The 22283-nt window shown below is 36.6% G+C and overlaps 1 protein-coding gene and 1 pseudogene across 2 annotated transcripts in view; one reads left to right on the top strand and one right to left on the bottom strand.

Moving 5' to 3' along the window:
- Positions 1–22283, top strand: part of HELZ (helicase with zinc finger) — a 274664-nt gene that overhangs the window by 70737 nt on the left and 181644 nt on the right. For both annotated transcript variants that reach the window (XM_027872722.1, XM_027872721.1), the window contains exons 4-5: positions 9984–10108; positions 14890–14946. In XM_027872722.1, the coding sequence (XP_027728523.1) occupies positions 9984–10108; positions 14890–14946 (182 nt within the window). The remainder of the gene's footprint in view (positions 1–9983; positions 10109–14889; positions 14947–22283) is intronic.
- Positions 1173–8262, bottom strand: LOC114050888 (annotated as a pseudogene).

The raw sequence follows: 22283 nt of genomic DNA, 5'->3' as shown, positions 1-22283 counted from the left end.
AAAAAAATTCTTTCTTCTTTGTGATTTCTTGCTGTTAGAAGTATACCCACATCTTCTTCCTCTGCCTATATTCTGTGAGTAGAGTGCCAGGCTTGGAATCAGGAAGACATGACTTCAAATCTGGTCGTAGACACTTACTAGCTGTGTCACCCTGGGGAAGTCATTCAGCCCTATTTTCCTCAGTTTCCTCATCTGTAAAATGAGCTGGAGAAGGAAATGGTAAACTCCTCCAATATCTTTGCCAAGAAAACCCCAAATGGGGTGACGAAGACTTGGGCATGACTGAAGCAATGAACAACAACAAAAATGCAATCATATTTTGCTATCCAGATGTGTTCCTTACTTTGTTTTTCTTTTTTTTAAAACCTTTTATTTTTTTTCCAGTTACATGTAAAAAGAATTTAAAATTTTCATTTTAACAATTTTAACTTAAAAAAAATTTGAGTTCTAAATTTTCTCCCAATGTCCTTCCCCTCCCTCTTCATTGAGAAGGCAAGCAGTTTAATGTAGGTTATACATGTGTAGTCATACAAAACTTTTCCATATTAGATACGTTGTGGAAAAAAACCAGATCCCCCCCCCCAAATGAAGAAAAATAAAGAAAGTTTAAAAAAATATGCTTTGATCTGTGCTCAGACTCCATCAGTTCTTTCTTTGGATGTGAATAGTGTTTTTCATCAGGAGTCCTTTAGCATTGTCTTAGATCATTGTATTGCTGAGACTAATTAAGTCATTTACAATCTATTATCGTACAATATTGTTGTTACTCTGTACAATGTTCTCCTGGTTCTGTTCATTTCACTTTGCATCAGTTCATGTAAGTCTTTCCAGGTTTTTCTGAAAGCATCCTGTTAAGTCATTTCCTGTAGCACAATAGTATTCCATCACAATCATATACCACAACTTGTTCCTTTATTTTTCTATGTTTTTCTTTTTCTTTTCTTTTCTTTTTTTTTTTTTGTTTTGAATTAGAATGTGTGCCCATATTATGTTTGAGTAGGAAAAAAGGGAGGGCCAAACCCTTTGCCCAGGCAACTGCTGAACTCTGACCTTGGATCAGTGGTGGGAGAGGAAGGGGAGGGGGAAGTGGGAGTCCTGGGCCCCACCCCAGGGCACAAAACAGGGGCCAAGAAGCTGCCCAATTTGAGGAGAGACCACTCCAAGAGGGCAGTTTAGAGAAGGAAGGGGATAATGGGAGCATAGTTGGGGGGGTAATCCTGGAACTCTTTCAGGTAGCTGTGATGCTTCCCTTTGGCCCAGAGGGTCATTTGGATGAAGCCCACAAGATAGAAGAGAGCCACTGGGAGGCACTGGGTCATGATGACAATCCCAATCCAGGATCCCATCTCATATGTGTAATTGAGACATGACACTGGCAGCAAGAGGCACATGAAGGGGTTCTTGGTCAGAAAAGGTATCTCCCAGGTCTTGGAACCTGCTGGGCGCAGATTCCTCGGAGTGATGTGAATGGAGAAGTTACCTAGCTGGCAGAACACTAAAATGCCAAGTGCTCGTTTCACCTGCTGACCACCATGTGTTGGAAGAGTGTAGAGAGGATGGTTGCTATAATAGGCCATCCAGGCAGCAAAGCCCAGTAGTAGGTATAGTTCTTTTTTTTTCTTTAAGTAGGTATAGTTCTTCATGATATTATGCAGGGGCATTGTCCCATGAGAGAAACAGTGAACAAACAGCGTCTCTGGTAAGTGCTTGATGTAGTGGAATGAGTGACAAATACAGGCAAGATGATCCCCAGTGTGCCAGCTAGATATGAAGTCATACTTGTGACCATAGATGAAAGGTACCTGGAAGTAGAATGGTAGGTAAATGAGGAGAGGGCCAGCATACTCAGTCAGGAATACCATCACCCAGTTGATTTGGGCTCCCAGATCCTGGAAGTAAAGTGTGGCTGTGGTCCTCACAGGCAAGTTCTGCAGAATGTCCTCATCCTTCAGGGGCTTGCCCTTAGGATCCAGCTGGAGGGAGTGCTGGGGAGCATACCAGTGGGGATGTGATTTTGTGAAGGGGTTCTTGATCTCAGCAGTGGTGGCATTGGCATTCTACCTTATCTAGGAAACACAGCTTTTCCCATGTCTTGGCATCCAGAATCTGTACTTCTTAGTGCTTAATGGCTCCCTCTCACCCACAGGCCGCTGCCCCCTCCCAGCTCACTGCTGAGCGCCTCACTCCCCCTCCTTTGTTTTTCTTATGTGACTAGTTAGGTTCATCTCTTTTGCATGACCATGGATCTCATTAAGAAGGTACTGTAATGTTCTGTAGCTTGATACTATCAGCAATATCATCTGCAAACCAAGAGCATTTTCAAATATTCTCAGCCAATAGGAAATCCTCCTTCTATTTGGACTTAGTAGGCAGGACATCCTCTATAATATTGTCGAACACCTTTGGTAAGCATTCATCACTTTGTTGGATGGCTTATTTGATTCTGATATATAATAGGTCATTGAACAATTCTTTCTGTTATCAAATCTGTCATGTAATCATAGATCTTAAGAAATGTGTTGACGACAACTTGTTTGAAGAGAGAACCTTTAAAGCTCCAACTTTTTTCTTCCTACCTCACAAAGTTGTGATGAAAGGGCTTTGCAAATGTTTGTGTGCTATATAAATATGAATTATTCCTTATTGCTGCAATTACTGCCATCACAGAGTCAGATTGTTTTTTTATCAACAAGTAGTTAACACAGTGTAATCTTATAATCTCTGCAATTTTACATTTGTGTGACTATAAAAATCTGTTCTGTTATGGTTTATGACAGAGGTGTCAAACATGCAGCCTGCAACCCTTCTGAGGGCCTCAACTAGATTAAAATGTAATTTGGAACTATTTAGCAAAAATAAATAAAAGGACATTAAAACATAAATAACATTCCTTTTAAAACTAAGTCAATATGCAGCCCTCAGGAATCCTTATCTACCACAAATTAGTGGCCACATTTCTATTTGAGTTTAATACCCACTGATTTCTGAAAACTTGCTAGTTCTCTTATTTGTCAAGTATAGTGTTTTTTTCTGTCATGTTTTCCCTCCTTGTAGAATCTTTCTCAATTTGTGATAACCTAAAAATCCCTTAGTGCCTTTAAAATTGTATCACCTACATCATGGTATACATTTCATTTCGTCTGTTTTTGACTTAATCTTAAATTCTGAGGCCGCTTGTTTACATAATAAATTAGATAATGAATTTGTGAGGTCAAATTTAGTGATTCTGTTGTTGTTGCTAATGAGAATAGCTGTAAAAATGTTGATAAATTTTTTTCTGTTTCATATCTATTTTGTTGTTTTTCTAGTTTTTAAAAATTTTTTTTATTAATTTATTTTGATTTATCAACGATCACTTCCATAAGCTTTTGAGTTTTAAATTTTTCTCCCCCTCCCTCCCCAAGATGGCTTGCAATCTGATATAGGCTTTTACATATATATTCCTATTAAACATATTTTCTCATTAGTGAGGTTGTAAGTAAGGGTTAGAACCAATAGGAGGAACCACCAGAAAGAGGAAATAAAACAGAAGAAAAAAAAAAGAGCAAATAGTATGCTTCCATCTGCATTCAAACTCCATAGTTCTTTCTTTGGATGTAGATAGCATTTTCCATCATGAACTTTTGGAAAAGTCTTAGATCCTTGCATTGCTGAGAAGGGTTAAGTTTATCGATATTAGTCATCTCACAACATAGCTGTTACTGTGTACAATGTTTTCCTGGTTCTGCTCACTTCACTCAGCATCAGTCCATACAAGTCTTTCCAGGTTTTTCTGAGGTCAGCCTGCTCATCATTTCTTATAGTACAGTAGTATTCCATTACATTCATATAATACAACTTGTTCAGCCATTCCTCAATTGATGGGCATCCCCTCAATTTCCAGTTCTTTGCCACTGCAGAAAGAGCTGCTATGAATATTTTTGTACATGTGGGTCCTTTTACCATTTTTATGATCTCTTTGGGATACAGCCCTAGAAGTGGTATTGCTGGGTCAAAGGCTATGCACATTTTTATAGCCCTTTGGACATAGTTCCAAATTGCTCTCCAAAATGGTTGGATCATTTCACAACTCCACCAACAATGCATTAATGTTCCAATTTTCCCACATCTTCTCCAGCATTTATCATTTTCCTATTTTGTCATGTTGGTCAATCTGATGAATGTGATGTGTTACCTCAGAGTTGCTTTAATTTGCATTTCTCTAATCAATAGTGATTTAGAGCATTTTTTCATCTGACTATAGATGGTTTTAATTTCTTCATCTGAAAACTGCCTGTTGATATGCTTTGAGGTAGTTTTATTCTTGTTAGGTTCAGTGCTCAACATGTGCAGTGCTTTTTTCTTTCAGGGCCGTGACCTTTTATATTCTTTGATGCTTTGAAACCCTTATGTAATCCTAATTCCCCTCTCTCCCAGATAGCAGTTGTTTCAGAATTATAGTAGAACGTTCTAGTTTGAAAGGACATCCAAGGATATGAGTCAAACTTATACTTGAACAATTATTGTCCTGTACAGCAGACCCAACAAATGGTTTCTAACTTTTGTTTGAAGATCTCCAGAGAGAAGGAACCTACTACTTTTCTAGGCAGCTTATGATATTTGTGGTTTTTCGCCTCTTTGAATTCTTCTCAGTCTAATTTCTCTTCCCCCTGATAACCGTACAAATATTTGAAGACAATTGTCGAGCCCCCTTAGTCTTTTCAGGTCAATACTCTCTGTCCTTTCCACAGCTTCTCGTATATCTCAAGGTTCTTCATTGTTTGGAAGTTTTCCAGTCTGGCAATATTATTTATAAAATGTGGCTAGAACTCAGTTCTGTATTGCAGATATGGGCTCTCTGGGGCAGAACGTAATGATCCTATTATTTCTCTAGTTTTAGACACTATGCCTCTAATATTAATGATGATAATGTTGTTGACGACAATGATAGCATTTATAAAATGCTTTTAAGGTTTGCAGAATGATGTACTTAAGTTATTCCATTTGGTAGCATAAGGTCATGTTAGCTCTCTTGGCTGCTGTATTTCACTGTTGATTCAGGGAACTTGAAAAGTAAATGAAATAATATGTTGACTTTGTAAACTGTAAAGTGTTGTCCAGCTAGTTCCCAATTAGTACACTCAACCCTGTGAAGTGGTTGGTTGCATTGTTTGTATTCATCTGGCATATGATAGAGTGCTGGAGTCAGGGAGACCTGAATTCAGATCTGGCCTTAGACACTTACTAGCTGTGTGACCCTGGGCAAGTCACTCAACTTCTGTTTGCCTCAGTGTCTTCAGCTGTAAAGTGGGGATAATAATAACACCTACCTCACAAGGATCTTGTAAGGAACTACTGAGATATTTGTCAAAAAGCACTTAGCACAGTGCTTGACACATAATAGGCACTATAGAAATGCTTGCCTGTCAAGTCTCCATCCCTGTTGGAAAGGAATCAGTGACCAAATTGTACATAATTATATCTTGGAATAGTGTGAATTAGAATACATGGGACAACTTAATTAGATTCCTCTTGTACTAATCAGAACCTAGCTACATAAATATTAGTTGTTGGGTTTTTGGGTTTTTTTTTTTTCTTTTTTTTCGGTGAGGCAATCGGGGTTAAGTGACTTGTCCAGAGTCACACAGCTAGTAAGTGTTATGTGTCTAAGGCTGGATTTGAACTCGGGTCCTCCTGACTCAGAGGCCGGAGCCCTATCCACTGTGCCACCTAGCTGCCCCTATGTTAGTTGTTGTTGATGCTCCTACTGCTAAAATCCCCAATCTTTTTTTCTTTTCTTTTCTTTTCTTTCTTTTTTTTTTTTTTTGAGAAAATCGGGGTTAAGTGACTTGCCCAGGGTCACACAGCTAGTGAGTATCATGTGTCTGAGGCCAGATTTGAACTCCAGATCTTTTTTTTCAAATGAGCTGTTGTCTAACCATGCCGTATTTGTGAAATTGATTTTTTGAAGCCAAGTGTAAAATTTTATCCCTATTAATTTCATCTTATTAGATCTGGCCAAGTATTTTAACTTTCCAAGATCTTTTTGAATCCTGTCAGCCAGTGTGTTATCCTTCCCAGCTTGCCACCTGTAGGTTTTATAATTATGCTATCTATACTACTTTTTATCTAAGTCTAAGCTATTGATTGTTAATTAGCATAAGGTACCTGAGTCACGTCACTAGAAGGAGGAAGTTTGTAGTGCAGTGGAAAGAGCACTAAATTTGGCTTCAGATAACCTATATACAAATCCTATTCCTGCTTTTATTGCTTTTACCCTTTCTCATATATTAAATGAAGAGGTTTGGACTATATGACTTCTATGGTCCCCTCCAGCTCTAAATTTATGATCATAGCTGTGATCCCTGCAAGTTGACATCAAACAATTGAAGACTATTCTGTCACTCTAATTTTTCAGACAGTTCCAAATTTACCTAATTGTCCTGTCTTCTAATCCATATATTTTTATCTTGTCCTCAGAAGTAATTTGAAAGATTTTGTCACACACTTAGTTAAAATCTGGCTATTATATTGGACCTACAGTCTAGCCCTGTCAAAAAAGGAAATGATGTCAGTATGTTATAACCAGATGTGAAGCAACAATGTTTGTCATCTTTATGATCAACATTTAATTTCTTAGATGTTTACTCAATATATTTTTTTTTTTTCAGGCAATCAGGGTTAAGTGACTTGCCCAGGGTCACACAGCTAGTAAGTGTCTCAGACTGGCTTTGAACCCAGGTCCTCCTGAGTCCAGGGCTAGTGCTGTATCCACTGTGCCACCTAGCTGCCCTTTCAGTGTTCTTTAAATAAGATGTTCACCAGGAGTCAGAGTCAAGTTTACTGCTGCATTTTTGGTTCTTTTCCCTTTTTTAAAAATTGGGGTGATACTTGTCACTATTTGTAGGTTCCTCTTTTTGTCTTAACAATCTTTGAAAGATGCTGGCTAGTGGCTTAGCAGTCATGTTGGTTTGTTCTTTGATTTCCCTAGGGCATAGTTCATTTTGATTTTGGTGACTTGAACTCATTAAGGAGTACTATATTTCCCATTGTTATAGTGGTTATCAACTGCTTATTTAAAATTTTTATTCTATCCTTTGAATTCTCAAGAGCATTTTCTTTGACAGAGAAAACAGAAATAAAATTAGAATTGAATAGTTCTTTTTTATCTTCATAAACAGTTATTATCATCTCATCAACCCATAACAATGGTCATTTAAAAAATTATCTTTTTGACATTATGGCTAAGAACCTCTTCTACTTTTGCTGTCTTTAAGACTTCCTTGACGGCCCTAGATCATTTTGAACTTTTAGCACTCTTTTCATTTATTTCTATTTCTGCAGTATCTTCCATATCTGTCTTCCTCTTCTCTATTTCCTATCACCTTCGTATAATCTGTCACTACCATCTGCCTAGACTCTGCAATAACTTCCTAACATGTCTTCCTACCTCTCATGCCTGTCTACTATAATCCATTCTAAATATTGCTTCCAGAATAAGATTCCTTTTGCGTAGATATTAAAAAATCTTTAGTTCATACCTTTTGTCTGATTGACATATAAGTCCATCACAATCTGGTTTTATCCTACTCTTCCCAACTTATGTCATATGTCCATTATGCTATAAATAAAAAGCATGGACTACCACTCTCTGTCCCTTAAATATATTTTGTGTTTTCCTGCTTCCATGCCTTTGGTATTGTGGAATAGTAGAAACAGCAATTTTTTGGAGTTAGAAGATCTGAATTTGAGTCCTGGCTCAGATCACTCTTTACCCACTATTTGACCCCAAGCAAGTCAGTTAATATCCCTGGACTTCAATTTCCTTATCTATATAATGAGGATAATAATATTTTTACTGCCAACTCACAGGAATGTTATGATGGCAATCTGTTGTAAGTTTTTAAGCTCTATATGCATATTTTTTATAATTATTACTCACTGTTTTTTATTCCTAGAATTTCTTCCTTTCTTTTGTCTTTTGTATTCTTACCCTTCTGTTAAAGCTCCTGTCAACTGTCTGTTCTTCCCTGAAGCCTTCTTTGGTTCTCTCCCTAGCTCCCATTTAGAAACAACTCACCATCTCTTTCATCTACACAGCACTTTGTTTTGCAACTTTGTGGTATAGTCATATTCTTAGGATTATAGATAATAAATTCAGAGCTGGATGGGACCTTGGAGGTCATTATTATTTTTTATGGGCTATATCCCTTAACTAGACTAGAAGGTCCATGGGGAGGGACCATATATATCTTATCTAAACATTACCTGTATCGCCTCCATGATTAGGCACTTAGTAAATGTTTGTTGAATTATAATTAATTAATTTATTTTTAGTTTTCAACATTCACTTCCACAAGATTTTGAGTTCCAAATTTTCTACCCATCTATCCCCTCCCCCCACCCCAAGACAGCATGGATTCTGAATACTGCTTCCAATTTGTTCTTTCTATCACCACCCTCCCATTCCTCTTATCCCCTTCCCCCTTCTATTTTCCTGTAGGGCAGGATAGATTTCTATATCCAGTTGCCTGTATATCTTATTTCCCGGTTGCATGTAAAAACACTTTTTAACATTTATTTTTAAAACTTTGAGTTCCAGATTTTCTCCCTCTCCCCCTCCCCACCCAGCCTTACTGAGAAGGCAAGCAATTTGATATAGGTTATACATGTGTAGTCATGCAAAACACTTCCATAATAGTCATGTTGTAAAATACTAACTATAATTCCCTCCATCCTATCCTGCTCTCCCATTTATTCTGTTCTCTCCTTTGACCTTGTCCCTCCTCAAAAGTGTTTGCTTCTGATTACCCCCTCTTCCTATCTGCCCTCCCTTCTATCATCCCCCCATCTTATCCCCTTTCCCCCTATTTTCCTGTAGGGTAAGATAGATTTCCATACCCAATTGACTGTGTATGTTATTCCCTTCTTAAGCCAAATCCAATGAGAGTAAGATTCGTTCATTACCTTTTACCTCCCCTCTCTTTCCCTGCACTGTAAAAGCTTTTTCTTGCCTCTTTTATGTGAGATAATTTACCCCATTTTATCTCTTCCTTACCCCATTTTTTTCTCCTCCTCCCAGTACAGTTCTCTCTCACCCCTTAATTTTATTTTTTACATATCATCCTTTCATGTTCATGTTTGTTGAATTATAGTTGGATATGTAATATTCAAGATGACTTCAGAAAATATCTTGAGACAAAAAAATCCAAACTAATAACTAAAAGTATGTCTCACACCCTGCATCCTAATTTGTTTTCTGTAGTGGGCAGCAGACAGTAGTCATCAAGATACTGTTTTGGGCCAACATTAGTAATTTAGTATGCAGCGTTTGATTGTTCCTTTTCAGAAGTCCACATTAATGGCCTAGTAATTTGTTTTTCTGACTTTCCCATGAAGTATAAAGCTTGTTTACAGGTAAATCTTGTGGGAGTTTAAAGTGAAAGAATGATTAATGTAATTCTTTCCTGGAAGCATACTTAAATATGATACTGAACAGTTGCACTTGAATTTTCAATATGGATGTACCCTGCATGAAATCTCATTAATGAGTTATCTCACTGGTATACAATATTAATTAGAATAGTGACAGGGATTAGATCCATGATTTCATTTGGTATAGGGAACTCGTTTCAACAGTGCAGGGATGCAATTTATAGTTTTAGAGAGTTCTGTAGGGCTTTGAAAGATTAAGTGATTTTCTAGAGTTACAAAGCCATTGTGGCAGGTCTTTCAGATTCCAAGGTCAGGTCTCTCTCTAACCACTATGCTGTAAACACATTCTAATCATTTTTAGTACCATAAAATTTTATCTCTCGGTTTAGATGCATTCCTTCTCAAGGACAGGATAGACATTAGTACAACACGGCCTCTTATTTGTAGGAGAAGCATAGACATCTCTTAGTCTCTTATTTAGGAAGACATAATTAGGACATAGTTTTAATTTTGTAGTCAAGAAAAATTTGCATTGATTAATATGATTAATGCTTGGTATCTTATTACAGTGTTGGGAGAGGGATTGGCCAAGGGAGATGGCTCATTTCGAGCAGTGCTTTGTTGCATGCATCTTAAAGGAAAACTCCAAGTTGTCTCTAATGTTCTTTCCAAGTCACTGATGGGAGAGTCTCTGGTAAGTTGATGAGATCTAATTTGCTTTCCTCAAAACTAATTCATGCTTAACTTTTGTCCTAGGTTTGTGGGACTCATTCCAAGGGCTGGAGAGGTGATCTGGCTCTCGTACCACTTCTCTAACATTTAGCAGCAAATGCTCTCTAAAAGAATAGTTATGTAGTAGTTACTAAAAGATGAAAACAAAACTAATACACAACTCTTATATATTCCAGTGGCATTTATCAGTTAATCAGCAAGCATTCCTTAACTGTTTACCATATGCCACGGATTGTACCAAGCACTGGTGATAAAAAATTTATACCCTTCAAGAGCTTACATTCTAATGGGTGAGACAATATACGTATATGTATACACACACACACACACACGTGTATGTACTCACATAAATATACATATATACCCACATACATACGCATGCTGCTGTTGTCCAGCGTTCTTGAAGAGGACCATGACATCAGGGAGGTGATACCATGATATGCAAGTGAATTGGATTTAAGTGAGGGAAGGCTGTGCAAAGTCACCAGCCTCACTTTCTCCTCTACAGCCATCTGAATCTAGTGGCCAGATATAGATCAGGACAACTGGAGATGGCCCAGGAGGCAATGGGGCAACTTGGCCTTTTCAAGCTGAGGTCTTTAACAGATCTCAGTTTGACTGAGGCAGCCCCCGTTTGGTGATTAAGGTTTAATAAAAAATGAGGCAAATAACGACCTCTTTAAAAAAAAAACAGATCTGGGAGGGAATACCCTCAGGTCAACTTCCAGTTGGGCAACATGCTTCCTTCTCTCCTTCCTTCCTTCCTTCCTTTCTTCCTTCTCTTTCTCTTCTTTTCTTTCTCTCTCCACATAGGGTATTACACCATTACCTGCCAGTTCTCTTCCCAAAGGGAATGTAAATTTTAATCTCAGAATCTTTTTTTGTTAACACCTCATCACTCTGGTGTCAGATCCAGCCCTACTTGGTCACTGTTTGGGCCCTGATTGGCTCAGAATGTGCTTCAGGGGTGGGGAACCAGCAGCCTCTGGGCCACTTGAGGCTGCATGTTTCGACTGAATCCAAACTTCACAAAACAAATCCTCTTAATAAAAGGATTTATTCTGTAAAACGTGGACTCAGTCAAAAGGCCTCACCAATGACCTAGAAGACCACATGTGGCCTTGAGACCACAGGTTCCCCACCCCTGTGCTGTTAGGTGCTGTGATGAGTATTTGAATACAACTGTAAGCTACATACATAGTAGATGGGAAGGTAAACTTAAGTAGTTCTTACCTCATAGGGTTTTGACACTTGAATGGTATAATGTATGTGAAGTACATAAATGTACAAGATATGTGCAGAATAGATGGGACTTAAGCTTCAAATGTAAAGTAGTAGCAGCATGGAGGCCCAGGAAAAGCCTCCTGGAGAAGGTGGCACTTGAGCTGAGTCTTGAAAGAAGTCAGGAATTCTAAGAGTGGGGATGATCAGGGAAAACATTTCAGGAGGTGAGACTGGAGACTATATAAGGCATGGCAGATGGTCAGTGCAAATGCATGGAGATAGGAGATAGAGTGTTATGTGTGAGGGATAGCAAGTAGGCCAATGTTATTGGACTACAGAGTGAGTAGAAGGAATATATGTAGGAAGACCGGAAGCCTAAAAAGGGGCCACTTTATGAAGAGCTTTAAATGTCAACTAGAAGAGGATTTACTTAGTAGGGAGGTAAGTGACATGGTCAGACTTATGCTTTAGGCCAACTACTTTTGGCAACTGTATGGAGGATGGGTTGGAATGGGGAAATTCTTGAGGCAGGGAGTCCAGTTAGAAGTCTATTGTATTAGTACAGGTGGAGATAATGAGAATGTGAACTAGGGTGTTGTCTGACTGAAGAGATATTGTGGGGGAAGAAATCACATTTGGCAGCCAACTGGATATTTGTGATGAATGAAAGTGGTGAGTGAAGAATGACAGTAACTGGAAGCATAGTGATGTCTCAGAAAGTAACAGAAAAATTTGGAAGAGGGGTAGGTTCTTGGGGAAAGATAATGAATTTACTGAGTTTGAGATGAAGGGTATGCATTGTTGAATGAGATGAATTATATCTGTGAACCTCAGAATAAAGTAAGTGCAGGGAGTACAAAATCTGCTAATGCCTCCTTGGCAGATTTTTCCTGATTGAGGGACACAATTCTTTGAGCTTGAGAGTTTGTGTTCCTCTGCCAGCTTTTTCCATGTTGCTTGTAAGCCCCAATCTCCAGGTGAAGTTCAAATGATGATTCTGGTAGCAATGTATTTGAATGAAGAAGAAGCTCTAGTTCTGTTATCAGACCTAATCAATAAGATCCCTGCTCTTCAGATCTTGAAGATTTATAAGTGTTAATTAGTTAGAGTATATGTGCCTCGGCCCATGGATAGGCTTTTCCACATTATCATTGGTCTTTGACCCTCAGTGGCAGTAGATATAGGTGCCTCTTGTTTGGGAAGTGGGAGAGAGGGTGAAAGGATACTGTGATGGATTGGTTCCCATAATTAATCCAAGGATGATATATGGACAGGTACATTGGGAGATGGTGGTTATCTCATGATGGGCTGTCTGCTCGGCTTGGATATTTATAAATATCTTGAGAATGACCTCAAAAAATAGATGCTGTTATCTTTGGGGTGGAGAGCAAGGGACATAAACTTTTTCACAAGATGAAAGAAAAAAATCTGTTGAATTTTTGAGCAAATTTCTGAGGGTTCAAACAAATGTTTCAAAGAAAATTGTTAAGTCAGTGTGCAAGTGAACAAATCTTGAATTTTTGAAAATTATGAGTGAAGTAATTTGAAAATACAGAATATAGTAGTATGAAGTTTTTATTCTATATGCATAATTAGTAAAACATCAAAATTAATATTTAGGTCATTTTAATATGTAGTTTGGTTAAAGTCTTTTCATGCTGTTAAGTAACATTTCCACTTATTTTTGAAGATATTATTCCAACCAGTCAGTACTTATAGTTAACTTTTCAAAAATCGTAATTGTTTTACTTATTTTCTAGAGTAGGGATTTTAAAGTTTTTTTTGTGTAATTGTTCCCCTTTGATAGTCTGGTGAAATCTATGGACCTTTTCTCAGAATATGCTTTTTAAATCAGGAGTTCTTAACCAGAGTCTGTGAACTTGTTCTTTAATTATTTTAATAGCTATATCTCATTATGTTTGATTTCCTTTGTAATCCTAATTATTTTATTTTATGTATTTAAATACATTCTGAGAAGGGGTCCATAGGCTTCATAAGACTGACAAAGTAGTTCCTGATACAAAAAAGGTTAAGAAACATTGTTTTAAATGTATAAAATAAAATATATAGGATTGCAAAAAAATCCAAATTATGATGAAATGCAGTTTTTAAAAAAAAATTCACATACCATCAAAAGTTCACTTCACCAAGGGTTAAGAACGCTTGCTCTGCAGTTTTTAGTCATTTCAAAAAAATATGCAAATACTTTATAAATTTAAGTGGTTTTTGTAATCATCATCATTATTATTGAATGGCATATGTAATGAACAAACTTTAAAATTGTTAGACAACAAGGGGAAGAAAAAAGTATTACTTTTTATACTGTTTGCTTCACTGAAACTTGCTAATGTTTTTCAGTTCTCTGGGGAAATGGCGAAGAAAATTATTGTTAATTACATAATATGTGATTCCATTATTGATATCACAAGACTTAGTACCAGAGTAGGGATTTGAATCCTTCCTCTTTGATTCTATATGTAGTTCACTTTTTATTTTTTCTTTTCTTCTGAACTGATGTGAATTTTTTTGGAAATAAATTTGGAAATCTTGGGCAAAGTTGTTTTATTCACTGGAATACAACATATTTACTTTAAAAGTAGAAAAATTAGAAAAGTGCCTAAAGTCTTGTTAACTAGAATGCTACTCATGAAAAGTTAATAATATTGCTTGGGTGGAGTAAGTAATTTTTTAAGGTGCTTGGTTATTAGACACTGTAAAGATCTTTTGTTCAGACTGGCATTGTCTATTCCTTTTACCAATTGGACAAAAGAATTTAAAAGATAAAATTTGTTCCTTTGGCTGCAGTTGTTTTATTAGAAAATAAAATGGATATTCAACTATTAGAAGTAAATTGCGAAGTATTTTCAAATATCCACACTATTTTGAACCCTGAGAACTTTTTTGTTTAAGCATACTCAGTTAGATTGTAGCTGCATTTATAATTGATTTTTATTCAGAATTTTCATTCAAAATTATTTTATTTCAAAGGAAAATCATCTGCTTCTGAAGTAAAAGTTAATTATGAATCTCAATGAATTGTTTATGTAATATAATCTCTTTCCTAACGATCCGTAGATAAAACTGTGTGAATTTCTTCCATGACCCTTTCTTTTGATACTTAAATATTTTTAGATGTAACATAATTTTGCAAATATCAACCTTTTAATAAGATAAAGGACCCAAACTTCTAAGATGCTTCCCCACCCCTCCATCCCCATTCTTTCATAATTTTGGCCTTGTTTATATTGTTTTGTCTTGGTCTACAGTGATAACTGTTTTTATTTCCCATTTAATTTTAAATTCCTTTGCAAAATGTGAAACTGTTTTGCTTACTAGGTAAATATATCTGATATTTGCATCATGTCTATATTTTCATAAATCGTTATGATATAGGGAGGCAAATTGGAGAACCAATTGAAGAATTAATCTTGATGTGATGTGGAAAATAGTAAAGAACTATCTGTTGATAACTTTCCCTCTTCTCCTTTTTCCTTTTTTTCCTTTGACTTCTGTTATCAGAATGGAATGGCAACAAAAGATTTGACAAGACTAAAGACACTTCTCATTGAAACAGAGGTAAGAATATTTGCAGAAGTTTTCAGGGGAAAATTTTGCTAATTTTGATAGTAGACTTTTTGTATTGAATCATTGGGAATCACAGTTTTATCTGTGTCTGCTAAGAGAGTGGTGAGAAGTCATTTGTTTGTATTGAGGGCAACTTTATACCTTTCATACCTTTCAGCTATGTTTGGCCGCATTCTAGAAACCTCAGTTCTCCGTAAGACCAGTGTTTCTTAGAACTCTTTTGTTTATGTTTGCATCCTGTTAATCCTAAAGCTGGTTAGGCAATTGTTGATTATTCTTTCTGCTATTTAGATTTTGGTTTTACTCTATGGCCTGAGGATCTCTGGGCCTGCAAGCCCTGAGCTTAGAGAAGAGATTGGTCAGGTAGAGCAAGCAGTAGAAGTTTCAGTTGGTGACAAGGTGCCCAGAGACCTGTACTTAAAATGTGTATTGAATAGAATTGATATACTCTCAATTCAGTCAGATGGGGCTCTATGCTGGGAAAAATAAACAGAATTAAGGCGATAAGGCTTGTTTCTTTATCTCTCTGTGTCTGTCTATGTAGATGTATCTCTTTCTCTGTCTCTGGTGGCAGGTCAGCCAAGTCATCTATCTGGCAGCTATGTCTTTCTGTCTCTCCATGTATAAACATACACATGTATAGATATGTATGTAGGCATATATAACTATATACTTACATATGTTTATATATACGTGTCTATACACAGATGGGTGTGTATATATATACATATATTTACATATATGTGTATATGTATAAATTTTATATATATATGCATATTTGCACTTGTATATTGACCTAGATCTGTGATTTAAAAATGTGTAGTTATTAAGTAGAGGTATAGTGGTCATATCATAATTACATATAAGGCATTGCAGGCTCATGGCAAAGACTTTGCTTTTTCTTTATACAAATTGGGTAGTTTGATGACTTGATGTACCTCTTATGTTAGTTTGTCTCCATAAACTCACAATTGACTTGGATTTCCAGCTGTTCTGGTAGAAGATTCAGTGTGGGTGTTCCTGGGAACAAGTAGATGGGTTATAGAATGTTCAGTGAAGGGGTAGTATTCCTGCTTTACTCTGCTGAAAAATGACCTTTTAGTCTTGATATTAGGATAATTCTTCATCAGTGAGTAGAAAGGGTTAATGGGTAAAAAGTGTTTTTGTTAATTAACCTCAAGGCCTTATGGTAGTGCTAGTTACAATAGGTGTAGCGGAATTGGGAATACTTTTTGTCCTCACCGACAGTTAGCTCATGCTAAGTCAGCCATTTGGTCCCTGCCTTGAGAAAGGGGAATCCAAGTGATCTCCAGGGTGAGGAAGTCACTGTGCTCCCTCATTTAAACTCATAAGGGTTATTCCTCATGAGTCTAATTTGGAGAGGTTATTCCTCCATTCATCTGGGATCACTTGTTACAGGGTACCCCAAAATTTCATGAGCAGCTAATCTGAGGCTCAGTGGACTGATTTGCTTCTCTTAACTATAGACTAGTGAGGCATTTGAGTGGGAAGAGCTGTGTAAGTTATAACACATTGTAATCACCATTCGAGATAAGGTATCCACAAGATGGCCCTTGTGGGAAGCAAACAGAATCCTGGGGGAAATTACTCAGAGTCAAATCCATAAGTGAATCTTAAGAAATTCACAAGAAAGTGTTTCTAGCAACTAGTAATTGTAATAATAACTGATATTTATATAGACTTGAAGGATTATAAAAGACTTTTTATATACTATCTTATGAACTAATCAAATTAGGAACAAAGAATAGGCAGAGGAAATCCAAGGAGTCATAGCTGCCTTAGCTAGCAACATCAATGCCTCATGGTCAGCTTAGCAGTACCCTTTGCTCCGGGTGGATGCCTGCAACCTTTAGCAGTATAAGTGTGTTAAATATGTGAAAATGTTGACAAGGGAAGGTGGGACCTGGTGAAAGATACTTTTGTGCTTTGGGTTGGTGAAAACAAACAAGGAGACTGGTGGGCAAGGGAGAACAGCCTCAGGAATTTTTGGGGTCATTGTTTGCATGACTGTTTGAGCTTGTTTTTTGTTAAGCAACTGCATCTATATAGATCACAAGAGACACAGGACATTTTTTCAGTTTTATTTTTATTTTTTATTTATTTTTCACTTTATTTATTTATTTTAGGCAATTGAGGTTAAGTGTCTTGCCCAGGGTCACACAGCTAGTAAGTGTCAAGTGTTTGTTCTGAGGCCGGATTTGAGCTCAGGTCCTCCTGACTTCAGGGCTGGTGCTCTATCCACTGCACCACCTAGCTGCCCCTCGGTTTTATTTTTAAAATAAACCTCATATACATTGATCACAGTAAACAGTATTCATTCATCTTTACCCTTTTATAAAATGTTTGATCATTTTCAAGTTTACAAGTATATTAATTGATTTATTTTTTCTTTTTAAAAGGGGAAGATCTTTGGTAACATGTATAGTAAAAAACAAGGAGAAAAAGATGTGTATGTGTTGATGAGTTATTAGGTCTCTTTCGTCTCCCTTTTAAATTTCTTTTTTTCATTATCACTACTTTGATTTATTGAGATAAGCTAGTACATCCTAAGTAGCTTCACAGAACCACAGAATTTGAGAATTGGAAGGAACTTCAGGGGCTATCTCCTCTAAACCATACCTGAAAGGAATTTCCATTATGTCACATCTGACAAGTGTGTCTAACTTTTTTTTGAAGACTTCCAATGAGAGGAAATTTGTCAACTCTTGAGGCAGTCCATTCTTTCGGATAATAACTTTTACCAATTGCTTGTGGTTTTGCCCTCTGGGATGAAACAGTATTTATCTATTCCTTTTTCTACATAATGAAAATGAAATACCTGAAGAGAACTATATACCCTTTTCTATAGACTAAGCAACCCCAGTTCCTTCAACTGAGTCTCATAAATGACATGGACTCAGGGACATTGAAGCCAGGTGGCTTGAATTCATCAAGGGTGCTTTTTTATTATCATTATCTTGGGTCTCCACTCCTTGTTAGCCATTGTAGCTTAGTTGTCTTCCTCTGGATGCTTTTCACTTTATCAGTGATCTTCTTTAACTGTTGCACAAAGAACCAAAGACAATACTGTAGAGGTGTTCTAAATAGAATTAAGTACAGAGGAGTTATGATCTACCTCTTCCTTTAAGCTGTGCTTCTTTAAAAGTCAACCAGTTATTTAGTTTGCTAATCAACAGTTCAGCACCTACTTTTAATGTCTTGTTTTCTCTAATTAGAATAATATTAGTATTTGTCAGTCAGACATATGATATACTAAAAACCAAAGCACAGTTAACATTAAAAAATTAAAACACCCATCAAAGATAATAAAAAGGTCACTTATATTATTGTGCCTGACACTTTAAAAAATAGTAAAATTTGTTATTTAAAGAAAGGGCTTTGTTGCCATATTTGAATGGATGAATTAATGAACAAACATTTATTAAGAGCCACATGTCAGGTAGTATGTTAGGCTCAGGGGATACAAATAAAAATATAAAACAATCCCTGTTTTAAAGGAGCTTACATTCTGTCAGCAGAGACAATATGTATATCTGAAAGTAAATACAGATTAAATATAAAGAGACTAGGGGCAGCTAGGTGACGCAGTGGATAGAGCGCTGGCCCTGAACTCAGGAGGCCCTGAACTCAGGAACACCTGAGTTCAAATTCAGCCTCAGACCAAACACTTGATACTTACTAGCTGTATGACCCTGGACAAGTCACTTAACCCCAATTGCCTAAAATATATATATATGTATGTATATGTATATAAAAGAGACTAAATACAAGGGAGGTAGTTAGTGTATTCTTTCTGTAGCATTTGGGGAGTGTGTGTGTGTGTGTGTGTGTGTGTGTGTGTGTGTGTGTGTGTGATTCAGAAAGTATTGTCCTGGATTCACTTCTCTCAGGGTTTTCTTTTTCTTTTTTTGGTATTGATTTAAAAAAATAAACTTCGATATAAAATGAGAATAGAAAAAAAATTTGCCACGTACCCAGTAGAACATGAGAGGATTCAATATAAAACAATAAATTTCTATTTCAAGAAAGCCTATATAATAAATACTATACTTTGTTTTTAAAGCTGCCTAGCTTTTCTTTTCTTCCTTGTAGGTTTTCTTTTGTTCTCTGCTGTGCACTTTTTACTTTATTTTTTCTCTCCTGTATCCTCTCCAAAGAGAGCTACAATTAAGAGCTGAGATATATATATATACACACACATAGAAAATCTGTAAACATACACATATATACAAATATACGTAAAACTACATATATTAGTCCTATCCTTATTTCCACTTTTCATCCATTTCTCTGAAGGTGGATAGCATCTTCCTTCATAAGCCAAATCTTTGCATGTTTTTCTGAATCAACCAGCTTATCATTTCCTACATCACAGCAGTATTCCAACACAATCATATCCTATCTGAGAAAGTTTTCCCCCAATTTTCTGCATTCCTTCTATTCTTGGCTGCGTAGGTTTTTATTTATGCAAGAAAATTTTAATTTAAAGTAATCAAAATTATCCATTTTACACTTCCACAATGCTCTCACCTTATAATATAGTTTAAGGTCTGTTACTACTGATTCTGCTTCTTTTACATTTTTTACCCCTGGTTTCTTTGAAGTTCCTGACCTTTCATTCTTCTAAATGAACTTTGTTTGTTTCTAACTCATTAAGATAATTTTTTAGTAATTTAATTGGGATGGGATTAAATAAATAGATTAATTAGGTAAAATTGTCATTTTTTTTATATTGACTTTACCTACCCATGGACAATAAATATTACTTCAGTTATTTAGATCTGACTCCATCCGCATAAAAAGTGTCCCGTGTTTATATTCACATAGTTCCTGTATCTGTTTTGGCAGGTATACTTCTAGGTATTTTATACTGTCTAGCCATCTTAAATGGTCCAAAACAACATTGAACAATATTGCTGACAGTGCAATTTCCGCATCCCTCTCCTTTGACTCCGAGCATTTTCTTGAGTCTATTCTTTATTGCTGGTGCTCCTTTCATGTCATACGCCCTAACCTTGAGTATCCTTCAAGTCTCTTTCCTGAAAGTTCCTCTTTTTCTATACTATGTTATCTCAGAGCATTAGCTTCTGTTAGTTGTTATCTCCATGCAAATGATTCCCAGACCTTTATATCTAGTCCTGGTCTCTCACTTGCCTGAGCCACAGTCCTGCCTTGTAGATATCTCAAACTGCATATCTTGTAAGTATTTCAAACTCAGCATATACCAAACAGAGCTCATTATCTCCCCCCTCCCCCAATCCACCCCTCTTTCTAAATTCCTTATTATTGTTGAAGGTACTACCTTCTTCTAACCTTGGCTTACACCCTTACATCCTTGGTTTTTCACTCTCACTTCACATGTCCACTCTGTTGCCAAATCTTATCATTTCTGTCTTCATAACTTTTGTATCTATCCTCCTCTCTCCACTCAGTCTACCACCACCTTGTTTCATGCTCTCATTGTCTCTCTCCTGGATTATTGATTTCATTAGCTTTCTAATTGATCTGTCTCCATGTCTCTACCTACTCCAATCCATCCTCTACTCAGTTGCCAAAGTGGTTTTTCTAAAAAATAGGTCTACCTGTGTCATCCCTGTACTCAATAAACCTTAGTGGCTACCTGTTACCTTCATTATTAAATATAAAATCCTCTGGCATTTCAAGCTCTTCCTAACTTAGTCCCTTCCATCTTTCCAGTCTTCTTATGTTTTATTACTCTACATGCACTTTATGATCTAGCTACTCTGTTCTACTTGTTTTTCTTTACACCTAACTCTCTATTTCCTATCTCTATATGTTCAAATTGGATGTCCCCCATCCCAGGAATGCTTTTCCATTTCACCTTCTCCTCTTTGGTTCCCTGGCTTCTTTCATGACTCAGCTCAAATTTCACCTTCTGCAGAAGATTTTGCACAATCTACTCTTCCCTCTCAGCTGCTAAGGCCTTTCCACTTGAGATTACCTTCCATTTACTCAGTGTTCACCTTGTATATACCTATTTATTGACCTACTGTGTCCTCTATTAGATTGTGTGCTCCTTGAGGTCAGGACTGTTTTTCCTTTGTTTTTTTGATATTCTAGGCACTTAGAATAGTGCCTGGCATATAATGAGATTTTTAACTGACTGAAAACTCAGAGAGTAGAGAATTTCCAGGAAGAGGATTCTCAACAATGTCACATGTGGCAGATATGTCAAGAATGATGAAGACAAAGGCAATTAAGCTAACTTTGAAGAGAGCAGTTTCATTTGAGGGTCATATTTAGAAGCCAGATTGCAAAGGGTTGAGGTATGAGTTAGAGAAGAAAAGGAGGCATTGAATGTAAAGAGCTTTTTCTAGAAGTTTGGCTAAGAAATGGAGAAGAGATATAGGATGATGATAGTTTGAGGGAATTATAGGATTTAGTGAAAGTTTTTTTTTTTTTTTTTGAAAATTTTTAAAGGATGGAGAAGCCTTGAATGTGCTTTAGGGTAGGAGATACAGAACCAGAAAACAGACATTGAAGATTAGAAAGAGAGATGGGATGATTGAAGGTGAAGTCTTGGTGAAAATGAGAGGGATTGGAGTCAAGGATGCATGGCAATCATAAGGGCCACCTTATTTTTAGAGATTAGAGAATAGAGGTAAAAATAGTGAATGAAGATAAATATCTGTCACTAGAGACTACTTAGTGATGGTTCTTTGTTAATTGATATATTTTCTAATAATTTTTTTAGTGTTTAATGGAATCTAGCAATATGATATTTTACTGTCTTTAGAGAAGTATTATATAATAACTTAGTTAAGGCATCATTCTCCAGCTAACATCTCTAGGTAGTCTAATTTGTGGTGTTCTGATCATTCAAAAAATGGTGTTTAAAAAGCCCCCAAATCCCCCAACTTTGATAATGAAAGAGTAAGCAGAAACAGGGTATCATAATCACTTTAATAGATTGTCCTAATAAGGGTAGACATCCCATCAGTTAAACTGCAATGTTGAGCACAAAAGTATCAGCATGTATATAATCTACAGATTTTCTGATCATTGATCAACAATAGTTAATGCGCTTTAGTACACTTACCATGCATGTTTCCTTTTTAAATCATTATCCTTCTAACCAGTGTGGCATGATGGAAAGAGAGCTGGTCTTGGGATCAGAAAGACCTAGGTTCAGACCTGTCTCTAATATGTGCTGGCTGTGTGCTCTGGGCAAGTTATCTTCTCAATTTTCCAGGGAAATCTCTAAGACTGTATGTTTCAAAGAAGGTGCTGATCTAAATTGGTAGAGATGTTTTTCTCTAGGAGTTCCCTATACTGATGAAGACACA

This window comes from Vombatus ursinus, unplaced genomic scaffold, assembly GCF_900497805.2.
Source record: "Vombatus ursinus unplaced genomic scaffold, bare-nosed wombat genome assembly UNPS02014801.1, whole genome shotgun sequence".
Classification (NCBI taxonomy): domain Eukaryota; kingdom Metazoa; phylum Chordata; class Mammalia; order Diprotodontia; family Vombatidae; genus Vombatus; species Vombatus ursinus.
The sequence above is the reverse complement of the archived record's forward strand: the minus strand, read 5'-3'. Positions and strand labels throughout refer to the sequence as shown.